This window comes from Hemibagrus wyckioides, linkage group LG05, assembly GCF_019097595.1.
Source record: "Hemibagrus wyckioides isolate EC202008001 linkage group LG05, SWU_Hwy_1.0, whole genome shotgun sequence".
Lineage (NCBI taxonomy): Eukaryota > Metazoa > Chordata > Actinopteri > Siluriformes > Bagridae > Hemibagrus > Hemibagrus wyckioides.
The window spans coordinates 28,936,759-28,963,981 of record NC_080714.1 but is presented as its reverse complement, the minus strand read 5'-3'; the positions used below and the strand labels follow the sequence as shown (position 1 = coordinate 28,963,981).

General features: G+C 45.2%; 1 protein-coding gene across 7 annotated transcripts; it reads left to right on the top strand.

The window, feature by feature from the left end:
* Positions 1-663: 663 nt before the first annotated feature.
* cep350 (centrosomal protein 350) lies at positions 664-26,431 on the top strand. Of its 7 annotated transcripts, none has more exons than XM_058389094.1 (39): positions 664-792; positions 1,433-1,511; positions 2,421-2,496; positions 3,812-3,855; positions 3,946-4,042; positions 4,322-4,448; positions 4,559-4,962; positions 5,404-5,496; positions 5,683-5,793; positions 6,105-6,212; positions 6,363-7,000; positions 7,106-7,218; positions 7,330-8,027; positions 8,137-8,287; positions 8,429-8,544; positions 8,622-8,787; positions 8,911-9,077; positions 9,198-9,358; positions 9,442-9,552; positions 10,634-10,753; positions 10,881-10,960; positions 11,097-11,192; positions 11,569-11,666; positions 11,798-11,964; positions 12,045-12,232; positions 12,494-12,581; positions 12,691-12,837; positions 13,120-13,271; positions 14,459-14,643; positions 15,225-15,313; positions 15,645-15,729; positions 15,832-15,992; positions 16,080-16,213; positions 16,310-16,401; positions 16,591-18,299; positions 21,209-21,625; positions 21,762-21,908; positions 22,137-22,283; positions 22,496-26,431. In XM_058389094.1, the coding sequence occupies exons 3-39, from the start codon at positions 2,436-2,438 to the stop codon at positions 22,658-22,660; spliced, it is 7,833 nt and encodes a 2,610-aa protein (XP_058245077.1). In that variant the 5' UTR covers positions 664-792; positions 1,433-1,511; positions 2,421-2,435; the 3' UTR covers positions 22,661-26,431. The 7 variants fall into 7 exon arrangements, with proteins under 7 accessions (XP_058245077.1, XP_058245076.1, XP_058245075.1 ...); XM_058389093.1 differs by having other exon boundaries at positions 6,105-6,227; positions 11,100-11,192; positions 11,572-11,666; XM_058389092.1 differs by having other exon boundaries at positions 6,105-6,227; positions 11,100-11,192.
* The last annotated feature ends 792 nt before the right edge of the window (positions 26,432-27,223 follow it).

The following is a 27,223-nucleotide window of genomic DNA, read 5'->3' as shown; positions in this document are numbered from 1 at the left end:
TGCTTGTTCAGTCTCTGGTCATTTCGAGACTGGACTACTGCAACTCTTTACTGCCAGGTCTTACTCTGAATGGAATTCATCCACTGAAAATGACCCCAAATGCAGCTGTGTGACTTGTCTTTAACCTGTCTAAGTTCTCCCACACCACCCCACTGCTGCTCCTCCCCTGGCTTTCAGTAGCTGCATCAGATTCAAAACACTGACCATTGCCTACAAAGCCAAGAATGGACCAGCACCATCTGACCTCAAAGATCTTATTACTCCTCACACTGCACTTCGCTCCCTCAGGTCTACTAGCACCACTGGACTGGTCCCACCATCTCTCAGGGTCAGAGGTAGATCTACATCTAGACTCTTCTCTGTTCTGGCACCGAGAATGAACTTCCCCTAAATGTCCGAACAGCCGAGTCACTGACCGTCTACAAACGACATCTGAAGACCTACCTCTTCCTGAAGCGCTTAAACTAGTCTGTTTCCTATTGAACCAGTGTTAATATATTCATTGATGAAGACTTAAAGCACTTTTGTACATCGCTCTGGAGAAGAGCGTCTGCCAAATGCCAGAAATGTAAATGGATAAGAACAGGTGAAATTGTGCACAGAGGATTCTGTCACACTTATCGTGGAATCTCGCGAGAACTGAACTGACAACTCTCGCGATAACGTCACTAACTTCCTGCAATAGTTGTTTGGATAATGGCGGCGCGTCATCTAACAGCGTTTCTAACCTTTCATTAAAAACCGGGTAAATACCCGACAAACAGCAGGAATCGAGCACAACAAACGCTTCCGGTAAGAGAAACTTAATACCGACAGGGTCTTTTTAAAAGATGTGACTAAACGGGTTTACAGGGGAAAAATGTTTGTTTGCTAACTACCACTGCCGTAAAGTAGGTTAATTAGCCGTTTAGCTAGCTAGCTGAGATAAATCAGGGAGTTGCCTACTACAGCGTTGAAACTGTTAATTATTTATTACTTAATATTACTATCACATGAAAGTCTTTCGAATCGTCTCGTTGTTGTAGCTCATTAACGTTGTTTTAAGTAAGTTTTAAGTTAGCGGTCGCTTCCCTGTAACGTCAGAGTTACCGCGCATGCGCTCCAGCAGCGCCCAGTGACCGGTTTGCGCCGTTTTCGCGCATGCGCCATACGCCATATGCCGGTCTGTTAGTGACAGTCTGTAAACACACGCGGCTGATGCAGGAGCGGGTTAATGTGTTCAGTTTTAGTTATTCCGCGTTAATAAATGTAACTTTACTCACTAGGTAAGCAGGAACACGCACTATAGTGGTAAAGATGATTTCTTTTATTATTAATTGTTGTATTAGATTAGTAGATTATTAGTAGTTGTTAAGTCAGTGATCAGGTCAGTTAATTATGTCCAGCTCTCCTTTACTAAATGAATAAAGGAATTTTGTTCTTGTTTCTCCAGACCGGCAGGGTCTGTTTCGGATGCTGGCACTGGGCTGGAGGTTAGGAAGACATGGTTCTCTGAGGAAAGCTTCTGTAAGGTGAGTTCTCCTAACAGTAGGAGAGTGATGGAACATACATGCGGTGTGATGATCTGGACCAAACAAACTCCTCGTCCAGTAAAATAAAAACCAAATTTAGATGGAATAAGGAGATTAGTGATCTCTGGATCTATCACAGAAGAGAGGAACACCAGATACCTTCAGGAGAATATAGAAAAGAGCCAGCGCTTTGTGTAAGAGAGAGGAAAAAAAAGCATCACTTCTGCTGTATAACTGCACCTGGTATTTTTAAGCCATGCCCCCCAGTCCATGTCTTTGTCTCCTCAACTGATTGAGGAGACAAAGACATGGCAGCAGTGGCTAGTATCACTATTAAACCTTAGTAGATTTGAGGTAAAGGTGCATGAGGCACATTTCGTCAGTGTCTGTGTGCGTCATTGCTGGAATGTACAGCATCTGAAATATGAGCTCAGCTTCATCACTAACTTCTTCCTGCTGAGAAATGCTGAGGTATAAAGACTGTATAGAATGTCTCTGGAATAGTTTTTATATACACACGTGCACATTTCATTTCATTTACTGGTTCTTTCTGACTAGCACATGTCCGGAGACACACCCTCTTCACTAGATGTGCATTATAGTGCATTATAATAGTGCATTATTTTGCAAGTGGACTCACAGACCTCTACAAAGTGTCCCTAGATAGGGAGTAGGGCACAGGAGCATCGGATCATATGTCTGTCCTCCATGTTTGTGACGCTGACATTTTGAATGAAACGATAAGATGGAGGACAGGAGCCTGAAATAAATGCACCATGTCCTGGCAGGCTTCTCCACCTGAGTGGAACACACACAGGAACAAGTGATGATGATGATGATGATGATGATGATGATGTGGAATTTTTTAGTCTGTTCACTGATCTGTTACTTCCTGTTTCCTCACTGCAGGAGGGTGGAGTAGCGATGTGGAGTCAATCAGGAGGAGAGAAACCTCCAGCGATGGATCCCTGCATGGGGGAGTATGGTGAGTTCTGATTGGCTGAAAGGAGTAATGTGAAACACACACACATATGTGACCCCCCAGGGTTCAACTTTGTTATACCTTTTATCTCTCTTTATTCTCTCTCAAGTTAATGACATGTTACCATATAAACCACAAGGAAGTGTAAACTCCTCTATCCTGAAGATGTTGGAGATCTTGACAGAAGTTACAGCTTTACCTCTGAGTGATACACAGTGCTGATCAGCCATAACATTATGACCACCTGCCTAATATTGTGTCGGTCCCCCTTTTGCTGCTAAAACAGCCCTGATCCGTCGAGGCAGGGACTCCACTAGATCCCTGAAGGTGTGCTGTGGGATCTGGCACCAAGATGTTAGCAGCAGATCCTTTAAGTCCTGTAAGTTGTGAGGTGGGACCTCCATGGATCAGACTTGTTTGGGGAATTTGGAGGTCAGGTCAACACCTCAACGTGGTTGTTGTGGTCATCAAACCATTCCTGAACCATTTCTGCTTTGTGGACCACTTTTGATAGATACTGACCACTGCAGACCGGGAACACCCCACAAGAGCTGCAGTTTTGGAGATGCTCTGATCCAGTGGTCTAGCCATCACAATTTGTCCCTTTTGGTCAAACTCAAAGCTCAAATCCTTACACTTGTCCATTTTTCCTGCTTCTAACATCAACTTTGAGGACAAAATGTTGACTTGCTGCCTAATATATCCCACCCACTAACAGGTGCCATGATGAGGAGATACTCAGTCTTATTCACATTATTCTCTCTCTCTCACACACACACCTGTGAAGCCGTCCAGAGTGAGCAGGTGTGTGGAAAGGTCTGGACCTGTGGTCAGTTGTCCATAGGTGTGGATCCAGATTTGTTTTGTTTTTTGTTTGTAGGTTTGTGGTTTTGTCTTCTTTAACCACTGTGTTTACGTTGCAAATCTGTCCATCTTACCCCCCTTTTGCTGAAGGAGTCTGGATTCTGATTGGTCAGGAGGTGTTGAGTAATTTACTCTAACGGTGGATTCTGTTGTAAAATCTCTCTCGTTCTGATGTGTGATTGCTTTAATAGTTACAGCTCATTCACAGGGACGTGTGCAGCAGACTCTCTGTGTAAATGAAGAATTTTATTTAATATTTGTGTGTGGAAGGAGTCTCCAGCATCAGATGTAAAGCTGTAACTTTAGCACAGAGGAGTTCACATGCTGACACACGACACTTACTGTAGCTGAAACTGCTGAGAAAGTAAACAGCTCCTGGAGAAAGATGGAGGCTTAATGGACGCAAACTGACTGTGTGTGTGTGTGTGTGTGTGTGTGTGCGTGTGTTTTACAGAGCTGTCATCCGCATGGAGGAATCTGAACCAGAGCAAAGCAGCTGTAAGTGTTTCTCAAATGCACTTGTGTAGATCTGCGTGTGTTTTGTGCATGAATGACGTTATGGTGTGTGTGTGTGTGTGTGTGTTTCAGCTGCGTCACATTGAAAATCAGTTGGAGGCGGCAGTTGGTTCGGGAGTGATCATCACCTCACTGAACACGGAGAAGACACACCGTCAGAAACGCAGAGGTACAACACACACACACACTACATTCAGTTTGTGTTAGTAATTCGTTTATCCTGACGATCAGCTGCTTGTTAGGCCGTGTCTACATTTACACTGACGTTTTTTGTGTTTGTGTCTAATGAGCTCCCATTGGTCCACTCTTTCAGGACAGGGAGTGTTGTCATGGTTACAGTTCACGCTGCTCACTCTATAGGCTCTGTGCTGTAAACGTTGTTCTGCAAAATACTTTCTCTTTAAACGTCAGAGTAAAGTTCAACCTCACGGTGTGTGTTTGTGTATAGGTAGGCGGAGCTCTGACAGTGACGAAGCAGCGGTTAAGCCCTGCCCACGGAGTCAGCGCAGCACTGATAAGAGCTCTCGGAGCCCGCTGAGGACCAGCACGCAGGACAACACACACACCGCACACAGGTACAACTCACACACACGCGACTTTAGATTATTATATATGGGTGAGAACAAAGGACATTTCAAAATTGTGTGTGTGTGTGTGTGTGTGTGTGTGTGTGTGCACCCTCCAGACCCTCCTCCTCTCCCCCCGATGCCTCCCTGAGTCGTCAGGTGTACGATCGAGACTGTCGTCCTCTTCACTCCGCCGACGCAGACGACACTCGCTCCTCAGCACTGGACGCTACCACCGTACGTGTCCTCAATGACTCTCCTGCTCTGCAGAGGTCAGAGGTCATGAAGGGGGGGTCGGAGCACAGCCCGGGGTCGGCACGGCTGGAGAAGCTGCGTCAGCGTCAGACGGATGAGAAGCTGGAGAAGCTGAAGGAGAGGATCAGGAGGCAGAGAGAGCAGCTGGAGGAGGCAACACATGGGGGGCGGGAGAGGGTGATAGGGGCGGAGCAAGGAAACTCCGCCCACCAGCAGGTCGCTAAAGTGCGCAAAGTGGCAGCCGCGCCTCCTGCGCCGAACTATAAAGGTAAACGTGCAGGAGTGGTGGCTTCCTAGTGCTGTTCTAACACCAACTCTACACAATGTCCACCATTTTTCTTGCTAAAAAAAAACTCTTTTGGAAGCCAAAACAAAATACGAAATTAATAAATTAATAACAATAATAATTTAAATAATGATGATAATAATGAAGAGAAATAAAGGCACAGATTTTAATAATTAATTCAGTTTTATTTCTATAGAGCAGCTTTACAAGAAAAAAATAATGGAAATTTTAAAAGTCATTTTTTATATATATATTTATTTATTTTGCTTTATGACATCCAGTATTCTATCCTGGAACTATAATTTTTAACTTTTTCTAAATATTGGAGCATTTCCGTTTTATTTATGTTAGAGCAGGAATAAATATTTAATAAGAGAAGAAATAAAAGCCTGGGTTATATGAACATGTGATGTGTTCTTACAGGCTTTAACAACAGTGAGGTGAAGATCCGCTCCTCAGACGGCAGAGTGTGGGGAGAGGACCAGTTTCACTTAAACCCCGAGATTTTTCTCACAGGTACACACACACTACTGTATTTTATTGATTTATTTATAAATATATGCAGGATATAGACAGAAATGCGTGTACACACAGCACGTGTTTATAACCACATTTTACTAATTAATGTTTAATATTTTTTTCTCTGTTCTTTAGCGATTTTTATTATTTCAGATTTTTAATGTTTATTTTCCCATCTCTCAGAGCAAACGAAACACAAACCAGTGGAGAAAGTGAAGCAGCAGCAGGAGAGGAAGCCGATCAAACCTGTGAGGAAGATTCACCGATCTGTGTCCATTCCCGAACCCAAAACAGGTCTGATGGAGATTAGATTAGATTAGATAAAATTAACATTACACTGTGATTACCAGCAAGTAATCATATATATATATATATATATATATATACATACACACCAGCAAGATTAGCAGTTAATTAGCATTGTAAATCTGTGATTAGATAGCATTAGCAGAACCAAGACCTTAGCTAGGCTAGCAATAAATTATAGCTGCATTAGCAGTAATTTTACCGTGGGCGTGTGATGAGAAACAAATCCTCAGACAGGTGTTAGAATGTATGAATACCTGGAAAAATCTCATCATCTCGGTCCTTCTCGGTCTCTGCAGCGATCAGTGTGTCGTCATGGCGAGAGGGACAGAAAGTAGTGAAGATGATGCTGGGGCCGTTGCCGCGGGAACCACGTGCTCAGTCGGAGGGGAGGGAGAGACGGACAGGTGAGTGCAGGACAGGTGAATGCCGACAAAGCAAGCATTAAATTATCAGTAAATTAGCTGATTTCCTTTACGGTAAGACTGGAAAAAAAATCAGCAAAGAAGTCAGTATATATGTTTTTTTTCTTTTTCTTTTTTTTTTAACTTTTTTAGATGCCGCATCTCGCTCCAGTTCTGTCCCTCGGCCAGAGTCGGGTCACCGCTCAAGACCGAGCAGCACAGAAAAGCCTGCAGTAAACAAGGTCTCCAGAGCAGCAGGAGGCGCCAGAGGCAGAGAACATCCTCCAGATCTATCCTCCAGGCCACCGGTGAGCACCAGAGTGCGAGAAAGTGCAGTGACTCAGACATCCAGGCCACAAGGGGGAGCTGGCGCTCTGTCTGCCAGTCTAGAACTCCTTCCTGCTGACATTCGCGGTATCTTAGATGATCTTCATCTGGAAGACGGCACCAGGTCACGTGACGCAGGCCGAGTTGGCTGGAAGAGGGCAGGACCGAGCCCACTGAAACCACGCCCTGAGAGCACGGAGAGGGCGCTGCCACGGAAACGGCACTACGACGCAGACGCGGTGCGGCGCTACATCGCTAAACAGCAGGAGGAGAGGAAAAGGAAGCAGGTGGAGGAGAGGCGGAGTCAGCGGGAGGAACAAGAGAGGCGGAGTCAGAGACTGCAAGAACTGTACAAGAAACAACGTGAGGGCGTCGCCAAGCAGCAAGTCCCGCCCCCTAATCTCATAAACCCTCGTCTGCAAGAGACGTACACCAAGATACTCCTGGAACACACGCTGCAAGGGGTACAGTCTCTCTCTCACACACACACACACACACACAGTGTTAGTCAGTGGTGTGTATTATGTAAAGCGTGTGTGTGTATAAGTTTTGTATTTGGTGTATTTCAGACACGGCCGGTGTATCAGCCGTCTGGAGAATCAGATAAAGAGAACAAGAGACTCGAACAACTCAGTCCTTCCACCAGTGAGCTCTCGGAACACACACCGTCTCCACTCTGCAGGTAACACACACATACACACACACAGCTGTGTTCCATTCTGGCTCAGTTCACTTTATTTCAAAAACAAAAACACACTTGAGTAAGAAGGATGCATTTTTTTTGTGTGTGTAGGGCTGATTTGGCACCCCCTGCTGGTCAGTTCTTCTCTCATCTTCTCAGTCTGGAGCCAGAGTGTGTAAACTCCACTACACACCTGCGAGACACACACACTGTGGACACACATCAGGTGAGGACAGGCCACGCAGACACACACACCACAAGCAGGCTGAACCGTATGGAGGCCCTGAAGGCCTGCGCTGCCTCTCTGTCCAGCCGAATAGAAAACGAAGCACGAAAACTGGTCTCCTACAGAAACAACGATGATGACGACGACCACGCCCACCGGGTCAAACCACCGAGTCCTCCGGAGAGAGAGCAACCTGATTCTAGCTCGAGGATCCACAATGATGTGAAAGAACTTCCTGGTGTCGGAAACCTGTACAGCTTCATCACCCAGGAGGGGTGGGGTGAGACTGTGAAACCCCGCCCACTCCCTGCCAGCACTGCCCTCCTTTTTTCTGTGCAGGAGGAGAAGCATGACTCAAGCGGAGGCTCCATCAGTGAGGGCTTGCTGAGCGACGGCAGTCTGTCTGATCCTGGCGATGATTCTGCAGCTCGTCACGACCGCATCGCTCTGTTCCAAAAAGAGGCAGAGCTCCACACGCCATATAGGCCTGTGGTGACATCACAGCCATGGGAGGAGCTTAGCAAGGGCAGCCCTCACAGCGTCATCAATATATTCGCCAAAAACATAAACAAATACAGCAACGGTAGAGTTCATTAACATCTTCTTACACATCAGGTGTACACTTGTTCTCATCTCACCTGTGTGTGTGTGTGTGTGTGTGTGTGTGTGTGTGCGCGCGCGCGCGTATGTAGTGATGGACACAGAAGTGGACAGATCTCCACCTGCCCTCCGTTCCTCTGCGTCTGCTCACAGCTTAGCAAACGGCGTCACCTACGAAGACGACTTCGTTTCATCCCGCAGCAGTAGCCAATCGGCATCGAAGAGAACTACTAATGGCATCAGGTGGGTGGAGTTTAGTCAGTTCAGTTTATGAGGCTGTATGGTTTAGAACACAGCCACCTGAGTCTGTGCCCTGTGTAGTGAATAAGGGTGCAGGATGTGATTTGGGATGTGTCCTCGTTTAAGTCCACCTTCTCTGTGCAGTAACAGCCGGAGCTCTGCAGCAGGGGATGAGAAGAGAGAGAACGACAGATTTTCTCACTCTTCTGCCTCCACCCCTATGACCTCACCTTCCTCCACCCACTCCATCAGCAAGAGAGGTGACAGACACACACACACACACAGAGTGTTTGAATTTCAGTTGTTGTGTGTTTCATGTCCTTCCTTCCTCTCACAGGGTCAGAAAAGCGTTTGGAGCGCACCCTGGTGGACGCACGAAGAAGCGTGTCTTCGTTCGCCTCTGAGTCTCAGAGGAGTGACCGGAAGAAGAGTGACTCACCTCGAGGCTCTCGCAGGAGCGCTGATGGTACACTAGGGGGTGCTTCAGTGCAGTCCAGCCACAGGTTAGTGTCAGGGTTTTGTATTGTACTAGCCTTGTTTGTTGCCACGGTACCTCACAGCCGTGCCTCCGGTGGGGATGGACATAGGGAAAATGTGTGTGTGTGTGTGTGTGTGTGTGAGAGTAGCGTGGTGTCCGAGATTCCACAGTTTCCCAGAAGCCCTGCTGACTCTCCCAGAATCTCCGGCTCCTCTGCATCCAGTCCTGCGTCTGCCAGAGACTCCACCCCCAGAGCCGGAACAGGGGTTACCCACAGTGTAGGCCCTGCCCCCGAACCCACCCACAACACAACAGGTACAAACAGGTTTATGCTAATGATGTTAATGAGGCACGTATCATCACAGTTCAGAGTATACCCTCCGTATGACATGTTCACGGAAATCCGCTGTGTGCGTGTGTTTGTGAATGATTCAGAGCTCCATTTTGCCCCGGTCGTCCTGCAGCAGCGTCTGAGCGCTGAGCTGAACTTCCTGGATGCGGTGGAGGAGTCAGTGAGACAGCTGAGCGATGTGGAGAGAGTGCGAGCTGTCTCTCTCTCTCAGCAGGAGAGTGTCTCACTCGCTCAGATCATCAAGGTGTGATTTTAATTCACAAATCTGTGATCTGGTGTGTGTGTAAGAGAGACCAACCTCTGACCTTTGACCTTTGACTCGTACAGGCTCAGCAGCAGAGGCAGGAGCGAGAGCTGCAGCTGCTAAAGCTGAAAGCGGAACAGGAAGCGCTGGAGGCTCAGAGACACGTCCAGGAGAGCCGAGAGAGAGCAGCACAGGTACACACACACTCACACACACTGATCTCTTACTGCTATATTAGTACAAATGCTGGATTACCATAACAATGATGTTGGGTCAATAAGGTTTTTTTCTTTTTTTTTGTTAATTATGTGAATTAATAATAAAACTTTATATTATTTTTATACTAAAGTGTGTTTCTAAATTATTTCTATATACATAAAATAAATTCATGTCTATTAAACATATGAAAAAAAGAACATAGAAAACAGTGACTTCTTCCTTTGCACTGAGCGATTTACTGACACAAACCTGTTAACATTTTCAGATCACTTCTTCTAAACATGCACAGTGTACATTTATTACTGAAACCACCTTAAATATAGAGCATAAAGAACAGACATGTTTATCAAATAACTTGTTCATGACAAACACATAGAGAACAGAACACAGGTTCACATTACATCTCCACTGAAAAGAGTCTAGTGTTGTCTGCCTTTGGCGAGGGGCAGGAGAGGGGCAGGAGAGCTCTCTGTATCAGCTGTGCGCTTCATCAAGTGATATTTTAAACTCGAGGTGCTGCGGTGAGAACTTCATTCACATCCACAATAAATGCAGACTTGTCTCGTCGACAGAACCATCATATATATATATATATAAAGAAGACGCTTTTCTTTCTCAATTTCGGTTTGCTGCTGCATCTCCCATTTCCCAAACTACGGGCAAGGCTGAGGGTCAGAAAGAAAATGTGCGCTGCGTTAATCGCGCGTTAATAAAATTAGTGCCGTTAAAATGAATTTGCATTAACGCATTATTAACGCGTTAATTTTGACAGCCCTAATATATATATATGTATGTATATAATCAAATTGTGTGTATTAATTGATTATAATTAATAAATATATAATATACACTATATTAAAATATACATTTATGTAAATGTATAAACTTACTATAAATAAAAATAAATAAATATTTTAGAATGTACTTAGAATTTTTTTTGCTTTTATATACGAACTGAAGCTCAGAATGGACAATATGCAGCAAGTGTGTGTTGGTATGAATCTGGTGTTTTTGTGTGTGTAAATTGTGTTAAAATCCTGTGTGTGTGTGTTTCAGGCCCATGCAGATCTGTGTGTGAATCTGGTTCAGTCCCATCAGAAGGCTCTCATGGAGCTGCAGGAGAACAGCAGCAAGATGATCCACCAACACACCGAGACGGCTCAACACCTCCGAGAGGTCCCTCAACACTACACAATACTACACGTCACAAAACTACACAATACTACACTACACAACATATACAACATATCACAATACTACTGTGGTGTGTAATACTTTGTGATGTGTGTCTTTTGTGTGTTAGATGACGGAGATGACTCGTTCTCGGATGCTTAATGTTTCCACCATCACACCTGTGAGGCAGCCACACCCACAAACAGACAGGTAACCAATCAGAAACCACTTTCTCCTCTGTTTTTTATGAGTTACGTTATACAGGTGATGTTACATTTATTCATTCATTTATACTGGTAAAGTGTGTTTACTGTACTTGAATATGGTGTGTGTGTGTGTGTGTCAGTAGTAGAAGTGAAGTCTCACCAGAGCAAACACCAACAGCGAACACTCCACAGAGCAGCCTGGCCGAGTCTGAGTCCTTCAGGATCCATACTGCCAGGTAATACACACACCCCCACACCAGACCGCCCCTTTTGAGCACTCACATCAGAGGAGCTGTCCAGCCCAGAGAGGAGCTAATGTCTTTTTTTTTTTTTTTTCTTCTTACACTTTTTTGTTCATAAGCTTAAGGCTCTTCATAGCTGCAATCTGATTGGCTCTTTGCACTTCCTTGTTTTCGATGGTTTTGATGTAAACGTTTTAATACCATTACACCACGAATATTTGATGAGTGAGGATTGGTGGTTTGAATGGTCATTCTGAGTGTCAGCTTTAAGAGGACCAGTTATATTAGAATCAGAGACGTTGTGGGTGGAGCTTGCTCTACTCATCATCGCAGATTGGTCAGTTTTTAACACAACCTGTCTGTCTCTCAGCAGTGTGAGACAGAGCGATGGAGGGGGCGTGGACAGGAGCAGCTTGGTGGACGAGGAAGTGAACAACGCCGCTGATGACTCTCTCCAAACCGACAGAGGTGAGAGGTTCACGCCTTATGGTTTCCTTAGTGACTAGTGAGACAGACCAGTGTGAGGTTTAGTCATTAGGGTTGTTACTAGGCTCTTGAATTACTTCCTGTCATCTCTTGCACTTCTGTCCAATCCGCAGACAGCGCCTCAGTCAATTACTCTTTGAAGTTTGATGAGTCAGTGACCGAGGATGAGCTGGAGAAGTCGTTCCGCTCTGTGCTTCCGTCCGAGTCTCACTGGAGGGGATCCGTGGAGAGGAAACGGCAATCGGACGAGGAACCCCATGCTGAGAAATCATCTACCAAGGTGAATACACACACACACGCACAGCATCAAAATATATACCATAACATGTACAATATCCCTGTCTGTCTCATGTCCTGCAGGACGGCAGTGTCCCGGTGTTCTCTGGTGATCAGTACAGCTTCTCAGAGTTCACCATGGCGATGGTGAAGCAGTGCATGCAGGAAGAGGAAGTTCGCTCTCAGCACCAGAGTTCCCTCCTGCGCCTCCGGCACCGAGCCCTCAAGGAAAAAACCAGAGCCGAGCTGGAATGGCTCGAGCTACAAAAGAGGCAGGAAACACCTCCCACATTCACCAAAGTCCCACCCATATTCACTGAAAGAGTTTTTTCCACACTGTGCATCTTTGCTTTATTCACTATAGACACACTGTTTCCTAATACGCATGATAATCACTACATACATATAGCTCTGCCCACTTTCCTTAAACTCACTATGCTACGCTCCCATAATACCTCATTTTGCAAAGCCGTGTGAAGTTTGTGATGTACATTCCTCTCGATCTGTCTCACTCTCTGTCTGTCTTCCTCCAGGCATCTGCGTGATAAGGGAGAGGATGATAAAATGCCTCCGATTCGCAAAAAACAGCGAGGCCTGCTGCTCAAACTACAACAGGAGCAGGTACATGACACACTAACATCCTGAGATACACAGATACACACCTGCTGTTACACATAAAGAATACGCTGTTACAGCAAACAGGAAGTGACGTGTGTGTGTGTGTGTGTAGGCAGAGATCAGGAGGCTGCAGGAGGTGAACCGGGCTGCACGGAGGGAGAGGAAACTGCTGCTGAAACAGCAAGAGGAAATCGAGAGGATCCAACACACAACACTGAAACTGAGGGAGAAACTCAGGAACGCTGGAGATACAAACCAGGTCTCACTACACACTCTGCTGCACATTACACACTTCATTACACTGCGTACACACACACTCGAATAGCTGTTCTGTTTCTTCGAGTGAAGAGTGTAAGCTAACTGTTGGATGAGGGATCGAGTGATAACGTCTCGCGTCCTGTTCACTACATAGTCCACTAATCTGGGAGTCAGAGTGATTAGACTCCTAAAATCCCACAGTGCACTGCAGTAGAATAGTCTCTAATCCGAAAAGTGAAAGAGAAGAAGAATTTATTTGACTTGATATGTTTTGTGCTTTCAGAGGTCACCTGTGTCAGGTGTGAGTGGGGATTTGGCCCCTCCCACCGAGCTGGATGTGGAGTTTCGTAGCCCCTCCCCTTTATCTGTGTCAGGGAGTGAGACTAGCAGCATATTGAAGAAACTGAAGAAGATGAACTATCACACAGATGAGAGGTAACACACACACACACCATCTCTATAGCAGTGTGTCCTCCTATTCCCACTGTAACAGTAATTCATTGTCATGAATTACACACTGTAATTCAGTGTCATGGACTCATCAGCACACTGTTAAGATCTTCCACATGTAGTGTTTGAACAGACCGTTTTGAACAGAACCCTGGTGTGTGTCCTGAATTAGTCCAGTTCTTTAGTCAGGTGAGAACATGGATCCCACTCAGTCTGCTTCCGAGTGAACTCTAATGAGATGATTAGACTCTATTTGATACTGGATCAGCTCGTTTAATTATGCGCATTCTGATTAGCAAACGAATCAAAAGAACCTATTTGGTGCTGATTCAGAATCAACAAACAGACTACAAACAGTGTGAAAGATTCTTTAGTGTTTCTTTACTTTAAAGGGGGTTTTTAAGGTGTAGTGTTTGTGTGGGAGGGTGTGTGTGTACTGTTGAGGGTGTGTTAGGCGGCGGATTACGTGGTGCTGGTTTGTGGTTGAAGTTCTCTCTCTGTTCCATTCACTTCTTCCTCTTTTATTCTATTTTTTTGCCTTTGTGTGTGTTGTGTATTTTTAGCAGCAGCTCTGCCGTGCAGTGTCTCTTCTCCATGTTTAGTGCCCTGCACTGGGCGTCTTTACGTGTGTGTCTCCCTAAACTCCATCCTCACTTCCTCGTTATCTACAGTCAGTTGGTCAGGTACAGTACAGCACTCTGCCATGGAGCATGCTGTGTGTACAGAGCAAAAAATGCACTAATAATAATAATACCGGGCAGGGTGTGTGTGTGTGTGTGTGTGTGTGCAGTCGGGGGTGTGTGTGTGGATATGGATAGTTGGGAGTTGCTTAAAACAACTGGGGTTCCAGTAAATGGAGACGCCATTATTAAGGTAAAATAAATAAAAATGGAGTTCCTGGGTTAATGATGAAGGTGAGGATGAAGAGGCATGCAGCTAGACTTTCTAGTGCCGTGACACTCTAGTGTTCTAAAGAGGATTATACATTGTTTGGTGTGTGTGTGTGTTTGTGTGTGTTTGGCCTCTGCTTTGCTAAGGATGACTATTATTTCTTAACCATTGTTTTCTTTCTCTCTGTCTGTCTCTCTGTCTGTCTCTCTGTTTGTCTCTGTATTGCTGTCTGTCTCTCGGTAACATGTATGTCTGTCTGTCTGTCTGTCTGTCTCTCTCAGATTTCTTACTCAGCGTGAGCTGCGATTGGTACATTGGCGGCAGCAGGTGGAGGCGGAGCTCAGACGTACGGATGGGGCGGAGCCTCAGTGGAAGGGGCGGGCACTGTCAGACCGTCACATGCAGCTGAAACACAGCACAGATGAGCTGCAGAGAGACAGGCAGGAGGAGAGGAAGACTGGGCGAGGTGAGTGATGGAGGAGAGACTGATAGAAAGAGATGGAGAGGAAGATAAAGAGAATGAGAAAGATATAGAAATTGAGACAGGCGCTCAAGGAGAGAGAGGAGGTCAGGTAGCAATGTACAGAGAGGGGTAGACGTGCACTCTAGGATGGAGAGACAGACAGGTAAAGGGAAACAGACACTGAAAGATGGAGGGAAAGAGAGGGAGAAGAGAAACATACAGAGAGTGAGAGAGAGTTCCTGATGGATGGGAGAGACGGACAGGTAGAGGGAGAGACAGACAGAAACGGAGACAGACGCTGATGGATGGAGAGAGAGAAACAGATTTGAGTGTGTAGTTCAGAGTCAGTTTCAGATTGAATCTACCTGTCTGAGATACAGACAGATAGATAGTAGTAACAGTATTAATAACTTTATGCACTAAATAAGTTTCTCACTCTGTAGTGAGCCCAAGTAGTGCACTTCCTGTTATGCTTTTTGTTGCCATGACAACAGAATAGTAGTCCTCTATTTGTTCTGTATCTTAAATGGATTAGTACAGTAATCATTTCTGGTGCACTAATTTTAAGTTTTTTCTCTCCCCAGAAGTGTGCAGTGAGGGGGACTCGTCATCTGTGCTGTCCGTCTCCAGCATACACACAGTACAGGAGTGTGAGAACACACACAGCCATGAGGTGAGACACACACACACACTCACTCACTCACTGCACTGTTTATTTAGCTAGTAAAGAACCTTGCAGAGAGATGGGTAAGATGATGACAAACAGACAGACACCTGCAGAGAGAGAGAGAGAGAGAGAGTCTAGAGCAAAGACAGAGAGACAGACAGATGGGTGGAGTCTTAGGCAGAGAGACAGTTGGATGTTAAGGTGGAGGAAGAAGAGAGGTACAGATGGATAAACAGAGATATAACAGACTTGTGTGAAGATGCAGATGGACCAAGGATTTTGTGTTCAACATAATACAATAAGGTTAACTGTGTGTGTCTGTGTGTGTGTGTTACAGTCTCCCCTGGTTCCTGCAAGTTCCAGCAGTAAATCACACAGCAACACCAGGAAGCGGGACCTCCCTTCATCAGCTCCTACATCTGGTCATACACACACACACACACACACTCTTTAGCTGTTAAACACTACATCCAGCACCAGAACGCTGAGTTTGTTCACTAATCTCTTGCCCTTGTCCACTATAGAGGCGGCATCGGATCAGAGTGACATTGAGGGGCGTGTCTTGGCTCTGAGGGCGGAGCTTCGTCGGCGTAAAGCTGAAGTGCAGCGTCTGAAGAAGGAGCAGAGACTGAGACACAAAGAGCGACTAAAAGCTCAGGAGGCCAGCCTGCTCAAACAGCTAGAGGTACGTACACACACACACACACACACACACACACACACTTGTGTGATGGTATAATGCCGAATCTTCTGCTCTTCTCTTTTTCCACAGTCCTACAACACTTTCATTCAGAAGACCAAAGCTGAGTTGAGTAAAGCAGATGCTGGCACTTCGGCTAAACCCCAGATCAAAACTCCAACGTCGAGCTCGCACAAGTCCAGAACCGAAACCTCCACACCGGACAGGTCAGACACCACCGTACTCTCTCTTAATCCTCTCAGTTATCTGGATCATACTTCACTACTTCATTTTCTTCTTCCTTCTCCTCCTCCTGTATACAGGTCTGAAACTGAGAAGAGTTTCACAGAAAAGAGTCACGAGTCCGAATCGGAGAAATCGGACAGGACACAAACAGAGTCTCCAGTGCTGACCGGTGTGTGAAGAGTGGATGTCTTAATGTAAATTAGTTATAATGCTGTAAAGAAGCGACAAATCTAATGAATGACATCATCAACCAATCACACACAGGCTAAATAACATCACATGGCACTAGTTGCCATAGTAATATTTAGTATAATGGTATGTAATTTAGGAAGTGACTGTGTTTACGATGTTTCCTTAGATGAAGATCCTCCCACCGTGACCCCGACCCCAGTGTTAGGAAGCCCCAACTACCTGAGTCCTCCTGAACCTCAGCACAACGACCACACCCGACCCGAAAGCTCCACCAGGCCGGAAACGTACGCCTCGGACCAACAGAGTATAGCCTCCAGCCCGAGGTCGGAGGTCATCGAGGAGCTGGAATCTCCGAGGTCGAATCTGTCACGGTCGGAACACTCATACCCGGCGCTCAATCTGAAAATCCAGGACGCGAGAGAGGATTTCTTTAAGAATGACACAGAAATCGCTCTCGCAGTAAAAGTCAGCCTTGAAGAAGAGGAACATGTGAACAGTTCTGAAGATATTAAACCCTCACTCTCGACTAAGCCAGAACCAGAAGAACTCAAACATCCAGAGATTCCCTCACCCTCGGACGTCTCTCACGCCCCGGACGCTTCCCAGATGAAGGAAGACTCTGAGCACAAACCCACCGTGTCTCCATCGGTCGACAGCTACAAAGATGATTTCGAATCAGCGATTCAGGAGGAACCTCGAACTCAATCACCTTCTTCCGAAGATTCAGAGGAGGAATCCTACAGGTTCTCCTTCAGTAGTGAGGAGGACATCGAGGAGGACAATAGCGTCAAATCAGGTAATATCAGCGTTACCCTCGAGCAGGAAAGACCTTTGGATCTCGTCGTCCTGGGAAAGCGTACAAAAGAAAGTGTTGATGATATTCCCAGAGCTCCAAAGTCTCCAGAGGATGAAATGCCCGATTACGAGATTGGGGATCGGGTTCTGGTGAGCAACGTGCAGCCAGGCACTCTAAGGTTCAAAGGACCCACCAGATTCACGACCGGATTCTGGGCTGGAGTGGAGCTGGACATATCCGAAGGAAGCAACAACGGCACCTATGACGGCGTCGTTTACTTCCAGTGCAAAGACAAACACGGGATATTTGCTCCTCCCGATAGGATCTCTCATTTATCCGAAACTGTTGAAGGTCGCACCAGAACCTCAGAGGCGGAAGATTCCTCATTTGACGATCGGTCAAATAAAGTGGAGAAGACGGACAAGTCTGACAGCACGCTTCAGAAAAAAGCAGATCCAGTTCCACCTTCTGAGACCGAAGAACCGTGTGAGAAAAGTCGTGATGTGGAATCAAAGCCTTCTTCAGTTATCAAAGACTTGAAGATCGATCCTGCTGCTGTTGATGGTGAGATCTTTGAGGACCTTAATGGAGGAAATCATCCTGTGTCACTTGAGAGGCTCGGAGACATCGTCCTGGAATTTAAAGATGTCTCAAAAGTCGAGGAAGTTCAGGAAGATCAAACACCAGACATACTGGACCTGCTGATCCGTGGAGAGACATCCACTGCAACAGAGGACCTCCAGAAACCTTTAGAAGTTCCTCCTGAGAAGACGAGCGAGGATGGCGGGGTCGGATCGCTCGTGCCGGAGAGCAAACCTCTCACCACTCTGGCCGATACGCTCATGGAACGCTTCATGAGCGATGCCCTGAAACAGTTTCAGCAAATCAAGAAAGTGAAGGAGCAGAAAATCTCAGCTGCTAATCAACTCGTCTTCCTCGGTGAGGATGAAGAATTCTGTGGGAACGACGAGTTCCAGCTCAGAACTTCATCCGTCAGCAAGACGGACAGGGAAAGCTTCCAGAGTGTCTTCGACAAGGACCAAGAGGAAGTGTCTTCTCCTGAGCTTTGCAACCGAATGGTGGGTTTTGATTTCTTTCTGTTTTCATTTTAATAAAGAATTCACTGATATCCATATCACACCTCTGAGGACCGGTTCAGACCGGATACCGAGACGATACTCTGGTCTTCCTCTCCCCCTGTCCATCACAGCCACACTAACCAATCACGTAGCTAGCAGATACTCAGTATTAGATCAGTACCTACTTAATTATCCTTAGAAATCTCAGACTGGTGTTTATTAAAGTGTGGTTTTGTTTCATGGAATAAATAGCTAGAATTCCTGTCTAGTGAGTGTTTTAACTAGAGCAGTAGAAATAAATAAATAACCTCTGCTAAATCTTTAGTTATTGATTATTAATGTGAATGATTTACTTGTTAAACTGATGCGAAAGCTGACAAGCAGGTCAGAGATCTCGGGTCAGAGTCTGTTTACCTTCGTAGATGCGAAAGGAAACATGGGAGTGTTTGGTGTATGTGTGTGTGTGTGTAGAGCCATGGATCTTTTACCTTCAGGAATTAATAATAATAATAATAATTATTATTATTATTGTTGTTATTTATTGCTATACCATATAATAATAAATAAAAATATATTATTAATAATTATTATTATAATTATTGCTTTTAGTATATACACTATATTGCCAAAAGTATTCTCTCACCCATCCAAATAATCAGAATCAGGTGTTCCAATCACTTCCATGGCCACAGGTGTATAAAATCAAGCACCTAGGCATGCAGACTGTTTTTACAAACATTTGTGAAAGAATGGGTCGCTCTCAGGAGCTCAGTGAATTCCAGCGTGGAACTGTGATAGGATGCCACCTGTGCAACAAATCCAGTCGTGAAATTTCCTCGCTCCTAAATATTCCACAGTCAACTGTCAGCTGTATTATAAGAACGTGGAAGTGTTTGGGAACGACAGCAACTCAGCCACGAAGTGGTAGGCCACGTAAACTGACGGAGCGGGGTCAGCGGATGCTGAGGCGCATAGTGCGAAGAGGTCGCCGACTTTCTGCAGAGTCAATCGCTACAGACCTCCAAACTTCATGTGGCCTTCAGATTAGCTCAAGAACAGTGCGCAGAGAGCTTCATGGAATGGGTTTCCATGGCCGAGCAGCTGCATCCAAGCCATACATCACCAAGTGCAATGCAAAGCGTCGGATGCAGTGGTGTAAAGCACGCCGCCACTGGACTCTAGAGCAGTGGAGACGCGTTCTCTGGAGTGACGAATCGCGCTTCTCCATCTGGCAATCTGATGGACGAGTCTGGGTTTGGCGGTTGCCAGGAGAACGGTACTTGTCTGACTGCATTGTGCCAAGTGTAAAGTTTGGTGGAGGGGGGATTATGGTGTGGGGTTGTTTTTCAGGAGCTGGGCTTGGCCCCTTAGTTCCAGTGAAAGGAACTCTGAATGCTTCAGCATACCAAGACATTTTGGACAATTCCATGCTCCCAACTTTGTGGGAACAGTTTGGAGCTGGCCCCTTCCTCTTCCAACATGACTGTGCACCAGTGACCAAAGCAAGGTCCATAAAGACATGGATGACAGAGTCTGGTGTGGATGAACTTGACTGGCCTGCACAGAGTCCTGACCTCAACCCGATAGAACACCTTTGGGATGAATTAGAGTGGAGACTGAGAGCCAGGCCTTCTCGTCCAACATCAGTGTGTGACCTCACAAATGCGCTTCTGGAAGAATGGTCAAAAATTCCCATAAACACACTCCTAAACCTTGTGGACAGCCTTCCCAGAAGAGTTGAAGCTGTTATAGCTGCAAAGGGTGGACCGACGTCATATTGAACCCTATGGATTAGGAATGGGATGTCACTTAAGTTCATATGCGAGTCAAGGCAGGTGAGCGAATACTTTTGGCAATATAGTGTATTATATAATCTAATAATATATAAAGAAATAATAATAATACTTATTATTATTATTATAAACCGATATGTACCTGGTTTGATTTGGTGTAAAATATTTCCTACGTGTATTTTTGCGTGTCTGACCTCGTCTTTATTCAGTAGTTCAGTAGCTCATGATTTCAGTCACATGACTGTGAAGAGGTCAGTGATTGGCTGAATCTCAAAAGACTCTGTTTGAACAGTAAGTGAACTCGATCGTGAGAAGAAATCTAATTCCTGTTATTTTATATTTATATATTTATTTATATATATGATCATCAGTGAAGACACACTTATCCTTCAGCTTCTTGTTTTTTTCATTTGTTTAAATCCCCATATTTTTTGCTTCGTGACCAGGATAAAGATCCAGTGTTTATTTATTTATGATGTGATGTGAGAGGTCAGGACTGAGGAGCGAAGTTCAGGGTGAAGTAAACACTTTTTTTTTTTTATCAGGTTCTTCTCTTTTTCTAAAGGTTACACAAGTGTAAGATTAGGAAAGGAGACAGTAAGAGAGGCTTTGCTGTGGATTTTAACACTTACACGTGTTTATTGTTTTTTAGTTAATATCTTAAATACACGATCAGTATGAGAATTTCTCAGGTGTTTAGATGAACACGGCCAATTTCTTCTGTCTGGCTGCTTGTAGTAATTTTACTCAGGTTTACTGCAACTAATTATTGTGAAGGATAAAGGAATAATAATAATAAGTCTGGCTTGCATTAAAAGGGTTTAAAATAAGTTTATAATATTAGCACTATAATATTTAAAATTAAAATAATTCTAAAATTAATTTACAATTATAAAAAGTAATTCAAAGTATTTTTAAATTACAAAAAAGTATTATTTTTTTATCTATTTTTTTAATCAATATTTATTTTATGATCATATTTTTAAATCTCTTTTATTTCATTTGTGTTTATTTTTTTCTTATTAAATTTTTTTTTTAATCAGATTTTTGCGTGTCTATTCCGGAAAAGTGAAATGATGCTGAATAACGAGCGGTGTGTGTTCTGTGTGTGTCCAGGAGAGCCCAGTCCTGGGTCAGGAGGAGCTGGTCCAGCGTTTAGAGGAGCTGGAGCTGAATCGTGAGTTCCTACACGTGCTCGGAGACGAGCCGGACTGGTTCGACGAGGACTTCGGCCTCAGCTCCCGCAAACACGCGCAGCACAAGAATAAACTCCGGCAGGACGAGCTCACGTCCACGTCCGCGGCTAAGCTCCCGCACGTCCGGCAGCAGGAGGAGGCGGCGGTGGCGGCCATGTTGGTCCCTCACAAGGCTGGCGAGGTGGAGAAGCTGGTGAGCGACGCCCTGCTGGAGATCTGGAGCGGCTGTGGGATGGAGCGCGGTCATCAGAGTCTGACAGCGATGTCCAAACCCCAGGCTTCAGAAACGTTGCTGGGGGGTCAGAACAGTGAGCAGTGTGTACGCAGCTACAAACAGGTCAGAGAACACACTCGATTTGGAACACAGCCCAAAAACGTTCAGATACTGCAGATATATAACAGTGATGCTAATGCAGAAGGAATAACATACTCGTGTGTGTGTGTGTGTGTGTGTGTGTGTGTGTGTGTGGTAGGCGGTGTTTGACCTGGCGTGGGAGCTCATGCAGGAAATCTACGCTGAAGATCCCAACACCAACCAGCCTCTGTGGATCAAACCACGCCGACTTCATTCACCATACATCCACAGAATAGACGACCCCACTGACCTCACTAAAGTCCAGGTGAGTGTGTGTGAGTGTGTGTGAGTGTGTGTGTGTGTGTGTGTGTATATTAGAGATCAGTTTTCATTAATATGTTATATGTCTTATTTTTCAATTAAAAAACAATCCCTCAGTCTTTAACGCTGTGTTGAGTGAACATGATTTTTTCACTGAACCATATAGAGTTGTGTGTGTGTGTGTGTGTGTGTGTGTGTGTGTGTGTGTGTGTATGCGGTGTGTGTGTGTAAGGATTTTTCTGTTTGTAAATTGCAGGCGTTTGTCACCAGTGAGGTTCTGAAGCTGTACGGTCTGAATAAAGAGCAGAACCACAGAACTGACTGGCAGAAGATGCTTAAGTTCGGCCGAAAGAAGAGAGACAGAGTCGACCACATCCTGGTAACACACACACACACACACACACTATGATCAAACATGAGAGGGAGCAGGATGGAGAGAGAGGGAGCAGGATGGAGAGATTGATACACACACACACATGGATTGAGTGATATGAGAGATGGAGATCCATGCAGATATATATAGATGGATGGAGTGAGATAAACAGAGATATGGATAGCAGCAGTATTGACACGTGTGTGTGTGTGTTACAGGTGCAGGAGCTCCATGAGGAAGAGGCTCTGTGGGTGAACTACGATGAAGATGAGCTGCTGGTGAAGATGCAGTTGGCCGACGGGATCCTGGACACGCTGCTGAAGGACACGGTGGACGTTCTCACCACCATCCACGAGAGGAGGTCCACACGGGCCCTGTCCTGATCCTCCTGCACACATCTCCCAGCCACTACGCCCGTCACACACACACCCTGCTCTGTCGTTTAGGACGGAACCAGGAATACCGGCTTCTCTGAGGGATCTAGATGGGTCATGTCCCAATTCTGCTGCTCAGATCTCCTGTCGCTTTCTTTGAAAATCTCCTTACATTTGGGACAGAACCGCACCCCCACCCCTCACTCGTCTGTGTAACTGTACCATTTCTCCTACATGCTGGATTTTTAATTTATTTGTAAAGAAAAAAACATTTTTAAAAATAGTGTGAAAATGTGTAAAGAGATGATGATGATGATGATTTAAGCGTGCGTATACGCGTCTAAGCACATGCAGAACCTAGAGGAACCTAGCAAAAGGGGATTTAGAGATTAAAATTCAAAACAATAAATGGATCTATAAACTGTGTTTTTTTAAATAAAGAGATTTAATGATCAGAACCTAAAGATAACGAGTGCATGATGAGAGATTAGCGCTTTTATTCTCCCCCTCTTTCCCGTCTGCCTTTACCGAACCTCCATATTAAGTGCCTCACGGTTTAGGCTCCCTCCCTAGGGAGGAACCGTTTTAAGCCTTCCTCTCGCGTGTCAAGTCGAGACGCCTTTTTAAACTCTGAGCTCTTGAACCTGCATCCGTTTCTGCCTTACAGCTGGATTATAAAGCAGAGGAGTGTGCACTTAATAGTGTGCACTCAGGAGCGTATCCACCTCAGTGGGACATATTCTTGCCACACACTTGGTCTTCTCCGAGTTTGGAATGGTCCGTGTCCCGATTGCGCTGCTCACTGTCCCACACTCAGTAGGGAACCTCCTCACCTACATTTGGAACAAAACCTCGATGTTTATTTGAGTGTCCTAAACCTGTACCTTTTCGATTTGTTTTTTCTGCATTAAAGACGATCGCTTATCTTTTAAGGGATCCGGGCGGGTTGTGTCCCGATTCTGCTGCTCATCCCGATTCCCTATGTCTCATCTGGTACCAAACCTCCCTACATTCTGCATTAAGGACAGAACCGAATCCTCTATGAGGTTAAAAGTGGCCCCGTCCTGATTCTGCCAGTCTGACTCCACTTGCACACTCAGTAGGGATTTTTTAGGACGGGGGGGGAGTCCTACTTCAGGACTTCCCCCAGTAAGGGTCATTTAAATCCAGCTTCTGCATTTAGGACAGAACTATTTTTTTCTTACAGATTATAAATTCCTGGTTCTTGCATCACACACACGGTTTTCACTCTACCTCTATCAGAGAAAAGGCATCTCGTGATCAGACTCTTTCCTACGCTGATAACCAGTTTTTATGATAGTTGTAGAATTTAATCATGATCTTGTGATGAAGTAATCATTCCTCATGCCGCTGTGTTCCTCTCACGCCGAGCAGGATTATGGGATTGCAAGAGCGATGTACACATGGAACGCTCCTTCAGCTCTGTCCGAGATAAGGGCTCTAACACGACAGCGGCCTCCGTGTTGCCTTCTGAAGAGACTCTCAGTAAGGCTCCTCCCTACAGCCTGCGTTTAGGACAAAACCCAAACCCGGTGCGATTGAAACTCGAGCGGTAAAACTCCGCCTCCTGAGCAGTCTGCTTCCTGTTCCGAAGCTTCCACCGTAACAGAGTCTTACGTGATGAAATATCGTGATGTATAGAGTGAGTTCGGATGGTAAATCGCTCTGCCTCTTGGAAAGGTCTCGTTTTCCATAGACAGGGTGCGAGTCGGAGACGGGGAGGACGCAGCTTGGTTTGTGCACATGTACATATTGAACCTGAACAACTGTTTAAAATTGTAAATAAAGCTCTGAAATATTCAAAGTAAATTTGTGGTTTCTACCATGCTCACACATCTTGGACCACAGAGCCTCTGAGTTCTGGACTCTGATTGGTCAGAAAGTTTAATCCTCTCTAACAGCAGCAGAGGTATACAGCGGGTAAAATAAGCATTAAACCCGTCACCATTTTTCTCAGTAAATATATTTTTTCTAAAGGTGTTACTGACATGAAATCTTCACTGGGTGTTTTTAATGACGCATGCAATCCAAACATGCAAAGAAATCAAACCATAGATGTCCAGAAGTTAAGTGATGTGTAATGATGTGAAATAACACCGGGACAAAGTACTGAACACATGAAGAAAGGGAGGTGCAAAAAGGCATGGAAAGCCAAGACCCCAGCTGAAATCAATCAGTAATTAGAAAGCAGTCCTGCCTGCTGGTCAGTGCACATTATTATCAGCTGCTTCAGTCCCAACTGATGGCCTAGAAAAAGGTGTCTCATTACCAAGGCGTCACACAAGAAACATCTCATGATGGGTCAAAGCTAAGAGCTCTCTCAAAACCTTCACAGTTGCAGAACATACTGATGGCATCCAGACTTGGAAAGAACATCATTTCACCATAAACCGGCCACGCCCAGGTGCTCCTCACATGATTTCTGACCGAGGAGTGAAGAGAATGATCAGAAGAGTTGTCCATGAGCCAAGGAGCACTTGTGGAGAGCTTCAGAAACACCTGGAACTAGCAGGTTCAAAGAAAACAACCACCATGGCCTGTATGAGCGCTAACCACGCAAGACTCCACTGCTGAAGAAAAAGCAAGCTGAAGATTGTTTAAAGTTTGCTGCACAACGCCTGTGAAATACTGGGAGAATATACACAGACCAGGCATAACATTATGACCACCTGCCTAATATTGTGTTGGTCCGATGCCCAAACAGCCCTGACCCGTCCTGCACTGTGTATTCTGACCCCTTTCTATCAGAACCAGCATTAACTTCTTCAGCAGTTGGATCAACAGTAGCTCGTCTGTTGGATCGGATCACACGGTCCAGCCTTCTCTCCCCACGTGCATCAATGAGCCTTGACCGTCCATGACCCTGTCACCGGTTCACCACTGTTCCTTCCTTGGACCACTTTTGATAGATACTGACCACTGCAGACCGGGAACACCCCACAAGAGCTGCAGCCATCACAATTTGGCCCTTTTGGTCAAACTCACTCAAATCCTTACACTTGTCCATTTTTCCTGCTTCTAACATTGAGGACAAAATGTTCACTTGCTGCCTAATATATCCCACCCACTGACAGGAGCCATGATGAGGAGATACTCAGTCTTATTCACTTCACCAGTCACTGGTCACAGTGTTACGCTTGATTGGTGTTGTCTAGTCAGATGAGACCAAAATGGAACTCTCTGGATGCCATGTTTGGAGGAGAAATGGCGCTGCACATCACCCCAAAAACACCAGACCAACAGTGAAGTTTGATTGATGCCGTGTAAGAGGAATAAAACACTTGTGTGATTATACAGTAACCCTGCTTCATCACATCACCATGTAGTTTCACTAAAACACACACATACACACACACACACACACACACACACACATACACACACACACACATATACACACACACACGTGTTTATCTGCTCAAATTCTCTAAAAGTTTTCTCAAACATCTCAACTATACAGATAATTTGTATGATGAACTTCCGGTCCTCAGACAGCTGGCCAGCAGAGGGCGCTTTTCAGTTCCATCACCACATGATGTCTTTGACGCTTGTGGTTGAATTCTACAACATATCAATTTTCCATCTAGAAGTCTTTCTCACGTTCGGATCGTGAAGTCATTCATTCCAGCCGAGTGAAACAGACGCTGGTCTTCAGCTCAACCTCCTGTCCGATGATCAGCTGTACAGATGTTTAGCTCCATTTCTGTAAAGTTTTATGTTTCAGGTTGGATTGTCCTGCACCAGTTCCTCCAGAAGCTCCTACAGAGTCTACTCTGAGGAGCAGCTTCACATCTTGCTCTAATGAGTTCTGTGCTATTTATAAAACACACTGTGTTTGGGACACAGCCAAAGAGACTCCTGTTATTGAGAGTGGACTCTGGACCGTGCGGCTAAAGGTGAAATAAATAACCCTTGCAACATCATTGAATTTTCGGTTTATTTATTTTGATCAATAAGAAAATCGACTGAAAAAACACACAGAGATGTGTGTGTGTTCATTTCTCTAGGCTGTCACTTCACAGTAAGTGAACCTCAGGACAGAGGTCAGAAGTGGAACTGAAGCTCTTATGAAACACTTCCAAAGGATTGTGTGTTTTCAGACTCCATCATGGAACTACTGCGTGTACGTGACTGCTCTCTGTTTACAAAGGGGTGTGTGTGTGTGTGTGTGTGTGTGTGTGTGTGTGTATGTGTGTAACATAGGTGTGTAAATATTTGACAAAACTGAGCTCGCAAGTTCCACCATCTCCCTTCAGTTTGTTCTAGAATATTGAGACAAAAATAAACCAATAAAACTGCATTAATATCATAAACAGACCACAGGACTGAGTCCTGCTCTCTGATTGGTCAGAAGGTGTTGATTAATTCTCCCTAACAGCAGCTCTGACTGTAGCACAGGGTTATATTAATGCACTCACTCTGATGCCTTATTGTTTCCATAGCAACAGCTCACTCACAGTACAGTATATAAAAACAGATTAAAAATAGTTGATGTGGTGAAGTTTCCTGCGAGGAGAAGTGTGTGTGTGTGTGTGTGTGTGTATGATGTGT